This window comes from Bidens hawaiensis, unplaced genomic scaffold (genome assembly GCF_021521415.1).
Source record: "Bidens hawaiensis isolate Kalapana, Puna unplaced genomic scaffold, B.hawaiensis_p1.1 tig00046792_1, whole genome shotgun sequence".
NCBI classification, from domain to species: Eukaryota; Viridiplantae; Streptophyta; class Magnoliopsida; order Asterales; family Asteraceae; genus Bidens; species Bidens hawaiensis.
The window spans coordinates 57,960-68,552 of record NW_027498354.1 but is presented as its reverse complement, the minus strand read 5'-3'; the positions used below and the strand labels follow the sequence as shown (position 1 = coordinate 68,552).

At 35.2% G+C, this 10,593-nt stretch overlaps 1 protein-coding gene across 1 annotated transcript; it reads left to right on the top strand.

Moving 5' to 3' along the window:
• Positions 1-6,465: 6,465 nt before the first annotated feature.
• On the top strand, positions 6,466-9,556 carry LOC143596628 (putative galacturonosyltransferase 3). Its single transcript, XM_077075352.1, has 9 exons — positions 6,466-6,658; positions 6,821-6,876; positions 6,993-7,053; positions 7,131-7,172; positions 7,245-7,382; positions 7,467-7,580; positions 7,656-7,990; positions 8,083-9,034; positions 9,113-9,556. The coding sequence occupies exons 1-9, from the start codon at positions 6,530-6,532 to the stop codon at positions 9,398-9,400; spliced, it is 2,115 nt and encodes a 704-aa protein (XP_076931467.1). The 5' UTR covers positions 6,466-6,529; the 3' UTR covers positions 9,401-9,556.
• Positions 9,557-10,593: the final 1,037 nt, after the last annotated feature.

Here is a 10,593-nt window from a genome sequence, read left to right as displayed (position 1 = left end):
CATGATTTTTCTTCACTAGATGCCAGTCAACTCAGTCCATGCCATGTGCCTCCCTCAATCCAGCTCCATCATCATATTTGCATGCGTGCATACTAAAATTCAGCTACGATGAGTGAGTTCTACTTAACCAGGCAACATACATTTCATACACATACTTACATATATGCATATGAAGATACTTATTATATACTTTACCTTCTTACCTTCCTTTCATACATACATACATTCTTTCATACTTTCATACTACATGCATAACTATCTTTACCATCTTAGATATTAGTAGGATCTGGTCCATTCTATCTCAGATATTTGTTAAGGTCTGGTCCCTTCTATCTCAAATATTGTTAGGGTCTGGTCTCTTCTATCTCAGATATTATTAGGGTCCTGTCCCTTCTATCTAAGATATTATTAGGGTCTCATCCCTTCTATCTCAGATATTATTAGGTTATGTTCTCTTCTTCCCATTCTATACAACCATACATTCCTTGCCATACGACCATACATTCTTTGCCATACATGCATTAAATACATATATACATATATTCATAAACATCTACTATACAATCCTTACATTCTTTCATTATTTAAATATCATTCATATATCTTTCATACGACATTCACATAGCATACACTTACCACTTAAAATAAACGTAATATTATTATTCTTAAATATATTTTATTAACAAGGAATATTGGTTTTAAATAATCCCAACTATGCCATATTGGTAAATATCAATCTCAACTTTACACTTGCATGCTGGCACTCCCAACTATTTGTGTATTTACGTTTAACGAGACTGGATTAACGGATGACTAACTCCGTTAGTCCATCGCTGAGTTGGCATGCATACGTGTCAAAAATAGATCTTAGGTGGCATATGTCATTTTATTTAATGAGTTTTGTCTCGCGGCTATTATCAATTAAACCCTAAAACACAAATTAGGTTGAATTGAAGAACCCTAAAACACAAAATCAATCAATTGAACAACAATTGATAGATGGAATTGAGCTCATCCACCATGTCTTCATCTCGTGCCAAGAAAAACCCTAAAAGGTTTAAGCTTGATTTCGATGGAAATGTCTACTGCAATCATGATATCCTTGTCATTCCAAGGATTGTTGGGCGTAGAAGTATTCAAAATGGGGATGAGTTTTATGGTTGCCCTTTATGGCCGGTAAGTACGCTTATTAAGTTTCATGCTTTTAATTACAAATCTAATTAGGTTGAATTGATTTTATGAGTAGAATGAAGACTATAAATTCTTCATATGGAAAAAAGAAATTGATGAATTCTTGAAGAAACGTGGACTATGAAACTGCAATGCAAGAAAAGATCAAGAATTTAAAGATATGAAAATAGAGAATTTGAAGTTGCAGAATATTATATTGCAAGAATAGAACAGGAACCTGAAACAACAGTTGTCATTGAAGTCCAAATGGAAGAATAAATGTGTTTTAGGTTTAGTAGTATTTGTCATAGCAATGTGGTGGATATTACATGTGTAATGGAATGTTGGTTGTTAATCTTTGTTATGTAATGTTAGTTGTTAATTATGTTAATGGCAATATATTGAATATGTGTTGATAATGTTAATGTATGGAACCTTGTTATGGAATCTTAGTTGTTAATTATGTACTGGAATGTTGGTTGTTAAACTTTGTTATGGAATGCTGATTGTTAATCTTTGTTATACATGAGCAACTTGACTATAAAACATGACCATTGTTACCATATGCAACTTGAACGAACACATGGAGCTGACAGTGTGACCAAGCATCTGTTGCAAACATATACAATCTGACCAAACATCCAGAATCTATCCACACATTTTTGACCAAACACATTCTTGACATACATGTCATGTGCATAAGTGACCATTTTGACCCTAATGCATATACAAATGCAAATGCAAATGATGCTGCAACACTATTTGATACATAAATGACCATTTTGCCCCTAATGTTGATACAAATGCAAATGCTGCTGCAACACATGGTGATACATTAATGAAAATTTTGTCCTTAAAGTGACTTCTTCTGCAACTAGTGTTGCAACTGTCTAAACAAACAAACAAAATATGTTGCATTTCATCAAACATAATACAATATGAATAAGAGACTGCAAACATGATATACATACACAATTTCATCAAACACAAAAAATAAGTTTACCATAATACATATTGTTCAAAAGTTAAGTTTAACAAAATACATTCAAAGGTTCAAAAACCATAGTTTCATTCATCAAACAATCAAAAAAACATGAGATCTTTCTACCATTAAGCGTCATTCAATTTGACCTTCCCCTTTATGCTTCCCCTTGTCCTTTTAGATGTAGTTGAGTGTGGTGGTTGACTTGAATGGTCAGCTTGAGTTGATTTTTGGGAAGCTTGAGTTGACTTTTTCTTTGCTTGATAGAACCTTCCTTTGGCAATTCCCTTGATCTATTAGAACCTGATAACTGTTGTGTTACTTGAGTTGACTTTCCAGAAGCTTGAGTTGACTTTTCAGAAGCTTGAGTTGACTTTTAAAAAGCTTTGGTTGACCTCCCCTTTGTCCTTCCCCTTGACCTTTTAACACCACCACCTTCAACAATGGATTTGCCCTTAGCCTTTTCAGAGCATTTTCTTATGTTGTGCAATGTTGACTTGCAACAACTACGCTTCATCTGAACTCCATGCTTTGTCAACTTTCTTGGTCTCTTGGGATCTTCATGTGGATCTCTTTTTCTGTTTTTCTTTGGTCGTCCAGGCATAGCTTTGACTGGAGGTGGGTCAAGAGGATAATCTACAATTGGCCAATACCTTTCACTAGGCAAATGTGGAATTGTGAATTGGTAAGACTTCAAGTAGTGTTCCTTAAGGAAACTTTCATGAACAAACTCTTCATAATTCTTTTTAATAAAACCTGCCACTGCACATACATACTTACATGGTATACCGGATAATTCCCACCTTTTGCAAGTATATGTTTTGTTACATATATCCACTGAAACATCATCAAAATCACTTACTTGAAACACAGTAGGGGATTATGGGAATAATTTACATTTATGGGCCCAACTTTTCTCTTTATCAAGCTTCTTTTGCACCCTAGGACACACAATCACTTCTTTTTCTAACATTTCAGTGTACCTTGTAGTTAGCATACTAATTACTGACACCCTTATATCCTCTAATATGTGAATGATATGTTTGGATCTTGCGTAAACTATGGTTCCACTGAAGGTTTTTGCCATATTGTTGACTATTACATTACAATTTGTATTAGTGTCAAGAAAACATCTTGAAAAAAATTTAGGGTTTTGTATGACATAAGCTTCAACTGCATTAGGTGACAACTCTAACATATCCTTCATAGCAACATTGTAATAAGCTTTATTATAAGCCCTGCAAGCCCTCCAGTAAACCTCCTTATACTCTTCACCCTTATACTCTTTTTTTCCAATTTGCATAAATATGCCTTGCACACTTTCTGTGCTCAACATTCTTCCACACCAAATTTACAGCATTAATAAGTCCTTGTCACGTTAAAATTGTTAGAATATATATGTAATTGTGACAGTTAAGATAATATAGACTTACCTTCTGTTGGTCTGAGATAAGTGTCCAACCTTTTCCACCATCTGTGACCTCTAAAGATTTACTTAGTTGATCCATAAACTACTCCCAACTGTCATTATTTTCACCTTCAACAACAGCCCATGCTACATGATACATTTGGTTGTTTGCATCCCTACCTACAGCAGCCAGTAAAATACCTCCTAGAAAGGTCTTAAGGAAACACCCATCTAGGCATAAAACCTTCCTACAACCTGCTAGGAATCCCTTCTTCAAACCATCAAAACACACAGACAACCTGAAAAATAAACTCTAATGATCAAGATGAACTTAATAATTTATTATTATCTAATCATGAAAATGAAATTGTACCTGAAAAAAGACTCCAATGATGAAGATGCATTTGAATCCTCCCTAAGGAACCCTGGTGGGGCAGTTAGGAGTTCAAATGTTGAACTTGGGTTTACATTCCTTAAAGCTGCTATATATAATCCAAGTTTCTTGCAATGGTCCCTTATGGACCCATGAAGCTTCTTATAAGCATTCCTTTTGGCATTATAAGCCATCCATTTATTAATGATCACCTTATACTTTTCTCTAACAGCTATTTGAATGTCTTTAGCAGACCAATTTGGTTTTACTTTGAACATTGGCAAAAACTCATTAGCAATGAAGGTATATGTCAATTGCCTATTCCTTATCATGTTCCTTTGGTAGTTGTGCTTGACTTTTACTCCTTTAACAATATAACAACTTTTGCCTTTACGAAATGAACAATAGAAACCAAATGGACACCCTTCCACACACTTAGTATCTAATCTCCCACCTCTATTCTTGTTACTGGCACTAATGGATAGATTTCTACCATTTGTCACAGCATATTTCCTAACAGCATATTTAAAAGCATCCCTAGTAGGGAACTTATACCAACTACCCCCTTGAAGTTTTCCCACTTAGTTTGGTTACCTACAACTGTAACATCATGTTTGTACTTGTTCCCTCTGATGTTATCATATTCACTCTCTCCAGGTGAGTGAACATCACCATCTGAATCCTCATAACTGTTGTATGTTTCTAAATATGAGGGTCCTGCATCACCACCTCCTTTCAGACAGTCCTCAACCAATTTACCAGTTGCATCACCAGATTCTTTCAAACACTCCTCAAGCACCTTATTTTGGGTTGCAACAACCTCTTCACGTACTTGTTTTCTTGCAATAGTTGAATCTCTCAGCTCTTCATCATCAGATTCATCATCATCCAAATTATCATTGTAAGACTCATAATCAGAATCATCATTGTCTTCATCTTACTCATCTGAACTACTATCTGCTGGTGGTGAAGTGTTGATAATTGATGGTAGTTCAATTGGTGGTGAAGTTTTGATAATTGGTGGTAATTCAATTGGTGGTGAAGTTGGAAGTGCCTGTTTTCTTGCAGGAGCCTTGGTGCCTACCTGTTTTCTTGCTCTAAGCTTGTTGAACCTCACATGGCTCAATGTTGGATGAGAAATGGTTGGATGGGATTGAAGGTTAGTATGCATTATTGGATGAGATAGAGGGCTAGTGGGCTGAATAATGGCTTGGCCTTTAAGGTTATTGGGTTGGGCTTCACTGTTAGTGGGCTGGGATTCAAGGTTACTGGGTTGTGGTTTCGGTTTCCCTAGCTTTTCGGTTTGAACGTATATAACTAACCTTTCATCAGCTCCAACCAAAGATGCCATCTCTTTTACTACTCCAACACTATCTAAATGTTTTACCCGACCATCACCAGGTATTATGCAATATAAGAACACATCTTCCTTCTTTTCATTTGAGTCATAATCCATTGCATAACCTAGTAGCTCAAAATACGAAAGCTTATCAACGTCTAACCCTAATGATGTTGTCCCCCCCCCCAACATACCTTAATCAAGGAGGAATGACATCAAATTTCCCACCAGTCTTGAAGTCGATGTTGATATTATCACCCATTGGAGTTCAATTGCCAAGCAATTAGGGTTTGTGCTTCGTCTAAAGAAATTAGGGATTGTAATCGTTGAACTGTTGAGAGAGAATTAGGGATTGTATTATACTTAAAAGATCTTGTTTGTGTAAGTAAGCCGAGATGAATTAGGGATTTGAATATTTTTTTTATTTGTTCTTAAAAGATCATAATAAACCTTAATACACAGTCAGCCACCACGTATCGTTCCATGTAAGAAGATTTTAGATAACTGGGATGGCCACGTCAGACAAAGACTAATGGAGTTAACATCCGTTAGTCGCGGCCCGTAAAAAGCAAAATACACAAATAGTTTGGACTGCTAGCAGGCAATTGTAAAGTTGAGACTGATATTTACCAATAGGGCATAGTTATTATTTAAAACCAATTTTCCTATTAATATTAAAAATGTAAATACTAGCTAGAAAAATATTTATTAAAACGATTTCTAAATTTTCAAATAAAGCATTTTAAGTTATTTATGAATTAAAAAAAACATTTTTTATTTAGTTTAATAATACTTTTTTAATATAAAATATTTTTGAACCAATTTTTAAAAAAGAAAACCGTTTAAGAAAACAAAATGTTGGAACATGACAAGTTTTGATATGATTTTATAGGGAGGGGGCATGACAAGTAGAAACGACGGGTATATTTAGCCTGGTCTATTTTTTAAGGATAAGTTATACAAGTGTCGCTACTATTCTGCTATTCTGGGTGTTTACTTTAGGTTTTGTGTTGGTATAGTGATGAACATAGCTAATCATGACCGAATCGGTGACGCTTTGATCATAAGAATTACATATGTCGTTACCGGTTTACACGCTTACAGATTTACTTAATTGATACCAACCGGATTGTGGTATTGTTACTTAGTTATTATTGTTATTTTAAAATTATTATCACACCACCTGAGCTTTTTGGGCAGCATATGATGTCCGGAATCGGTGACAGACACTGATGCTTCCGGCTGCTACGATCTCCGATGCCGACACTCGATCTCATTTTCCGATCACTTTTTTCACCAATAATAATTATCAAACCGCCTGCCATGAAATCTCCATTCGCAGTTTCTTCTCTACCTCGTTGCATTATTATATTCATCTTCCTCCTGGTAATCATTTTAATTAATCATTCGAATCAATTACCATTTAAAAACTAGCTAATTCGTCTATAGCTAGGGTTTATTGATTGAATTTTGTTTCCCAATGCTTAGGGTTACTAGAAGCTTTTTGCATATTGTATACTCCTACTTTATATTGATGTCTGCAAACAGGTCCTGCTCATTCATATTTCTTTACTTGGAGCAGATGCATTTGATTCTTTAACAGTGTAAGATGACAATCATCTTTCTTTGTTTTCTTGTTACATTATTATATCTATATGTATAACTTTCTACTGATTGTAGATCCTTGTATTATAATCATGCTTCATTTTCTGTTTTCCAGTAAAAGAGAGATTAATGGAAATTGGCCCATGTTTGACTGTCCTCAGTGTATGAATAACAAGGTACTGTTCTCACATGCTATCTTCTTTATTATACATTATTAATGTGGTTGCAGTTACCGAATGAGTTACTTGTGCAGGAACAAAACTCTTTGGCAGTTGCAAATCATAAAGTCGTGAAGGTAATAATCCCTTTTCCATTATCTTAACATACTCATCGATCATGATGTCATATTCCTTGTAATGCAATGCAGGATATTGACATAATAGTGACATACACAGACACTTCTGGTGCTGTAAAAATCAGGACTGTCAAGTCCAAAAACCTATCTGCTTCATGGGTTTGGAAAAACCCCATTGATGACAATCAAATCAAAGAGGAAGATTCAAAGGTTACACACAGTTTTTTACTTACGTTTACAATTTTGATTATTAACATTTCCTAATAATTCCTCTTTCCTTCTTTGATTGACCAGTCACTAAAAGATCAACCTGAAACAAGATCTGATTCATCCAATGAACCTGCAGATATAAACGTACCATCACATAAAAGTCCATCTCCAATACATCCAGCAAAGCTCAAACGTCGGGTAAATGCTTCTGATAATTATATGTCATTCACTAACCTTATATCTTTAGCTAATCATATGTTTTTTCTCGTTTAGGCCTTACGTCAGGAAAGGCGGGACCGCCGAACCGCAGAACTGATACAAGTAAGCCAAAAGATGATGACTCAGATGGAAGAAGCGGCCATTGAGCGTGCTAAAACGTTTGACACCAGTATCAAGAGTAGATATGGTATTTGGAGAAAAGAATATGAGAGTCCAAATTCAGATTCTACAGTGAGGCTTATGCGTGACCAGATAATCATGGCAAAAGCTTATGCAAGTATTGCAAAAGCCAAAAATGAAACTGGTATCTATGATTCGTTAATTACACACTCTAAAAGAAGTCAGCAAGCTATTGAAAAAGCAACCTTCGATAGTGAACTAGAGCCAAGGTATCAATAATTTTATTACTCTCTGGTTTGTTAAAGACTGTCAAACGAATTTCTTTTGTTCTTACTTGAATTGTGTTTATTTTCATCACCAGTGCAGTTGATCGGGCCAAAGAAATGGGCCATATTCTGTCATTAGCTAAAGATCAGTTTTATGATTGCATCATAATGGCAAGAAAATTAAGGGTTATGCTTCAATCTACTGATGCAAATGTTGATGAAGTGAAGAGAAAAAGTGCATCTTTAACACAATTAGCTGCTAAAACATTACCTAAACCGTTGCATTGTCTTCCTTTAGTGCTCACCACAGATTATTTCTCGCTTAGTGAAGAAAATAAAAATAAAGTAAATCCTGAAATAAGGAATCTTGAAGATTCTTCTTTATACCACTATGCTATATTCTCTGACAATGTTTTAGCAACGTCAGTGGTTGTAAACTCAACGGTTCTCCACGCAAAAGAGCCTGAAAAACATGTGTTCCATATTGTAACAGACAAACTAAACTTTGCAGCCATGAAAATGTGGTTTTTAGCCAACCCTCCAGAAGGTTCTACAATCCAAGTTCAAAATGTGGATGATTTCACTTGGCTAAACGCTTCTTACTGTCCTGTTCTTCGCCAGCTGGAATCGTCTAGAATGAAGGAATATTATTTCAAAGCGCATCAAGCGTCGACTTTAACGGCTGGTTCGGATAATCTTAAATACAGGAACCCGAAGTACTTATCGATGCTGAATCATTTGAGGTTTTACCTTCCTGAAGTGTACCCGAAGCTGGATAAGATACTGTTTTTAGATGATGATATTGTTGTTCAAAAGGATTTGACATCTTTATGGAGCGTTGACCTGAAAGGGATGGTCAATGGTGCTGTGGAGACGTGTAAGGAGAGTTTTCATCGGTTTGATAAGTATTTAAACTTTTCTAACCCGAAGATTGCAGAGAATTTTGATCCGGGTGCATGTGGTTGGGCCTTTGGTATGAATATGTTTGATTTAAACGAGTGGAAAAAACGCGATATTACAGGAATATATCATGGCTGGCAGAATATGGTAAATCCAAGTAACTATTTGCATTTAAAGTAAAGCGTATTTAGTATTTACTAACTTATTTGTTTTATTATTTGGTAGAATGAGGAACGAACTCTATGGAAGCTTGGAACGCTGCCACCTGGACTGATAACGTTTTATAATCTGACTCGTCCATTGGAGCGTAGCTGGCACGTGTTGGGTCTCGGATATGATCCGGCTCTTAACCAAACGGAAATAGAGAATGCGGCTGTTGTACATTACAATGGGAATTATAAACCGTGGTTAGATCTTGCTATTGGCAAGTACAGGTCATATTGGTCAAGGTATGTGAAGTTTGATAATCCGTACCTACAAATGTGTAATATTAATAGCTTCATGTTATCATAATAGTAATAATAGTATTCTTGTCCCGAGTAACATGTAACATGTAACACATTTCATTTTTCCTTGTTTGTATACAAACTCAAGGTAACAGAATTTTGTTCAGTATGAACATTGTTATACAAATTACGACATGATTTACAGAATCTGTATTGGGCTAGTGTCTTTCAGTTTTGTTTATACATGTGCTTGCTTGCTTGCTTGCTTGCCAATATATATTATATATTAGATGATCAGGTAATGACTAGTCTATGCTTACATGTATATATACTATATATATAACACAATAAACCTAAAAAGGGGAGATGTAAAGTGTTTTGAGTCCTTACTCCCATCATGTTTTGAGTTCAACCTGGTTTTCTGTCTATAACAAACCCTTTGAAGCTAGCTACCAGCGTATTACCTCATCTTATTGGTTAGCAAGATATGTGTGGGTACAATTAATGGCAGATGATGACTTGTTTCTATTCTCTTGTTTATTAACAAACAGTTCATTTCTGGGTGTATGAATACTACAAATTAAAGGTGGTATTTTTATTTTTTTTTACTGTAGTAATTTTGTTTTCTTTTTTTTTTTTTTCAAACTATTAGTAATTTGTTTTCAAGGTTGAAATGCATGATGATTGAATTATAGTTTCCAGAAGTAATTATTTATTTACAATATTTATTATGCCACCTTAACATCTTATTAAAGAGTTTTGCAGTGATTAAAAGTAGGTCTTTGCTAGAACTCAAGTTATCAACTATATTTTATCAAGGTTATTCCCAAACTTACCTACACAATGATTTAGCCAATAATTTGGACTTGGGCCTCATCTTTTTGCATCCGCCATGAGGTCCACGGACGCCCAACTTAGATGAGAGAAGGTTGAGGTCGAAGAGCGAACGAAAAACGGTTAGTTTTTAAGGCCAATGTCCTGGGTGCAAGGACCTTTACGTAAAGACAAGATAGAGTTCTAAAAGGCTATGGTATGGCCCCAATGCTTTAGAAGTATAAAATTCAAATTTTCCCGATTTTGAGACCACTTGTAGTGATTTGATTTCACTCTTAAGGTTTTTCTACACCACCACCGTAAAAAAGACACGTCTTGAACATCAAAATTCAAAACCCTATGACGGAAGTGATGCATAAACGCATACAAATGATACATGATCCAAGAAAACTAAGATTTTAATTCAAGTGCGTCATTTGAACGACG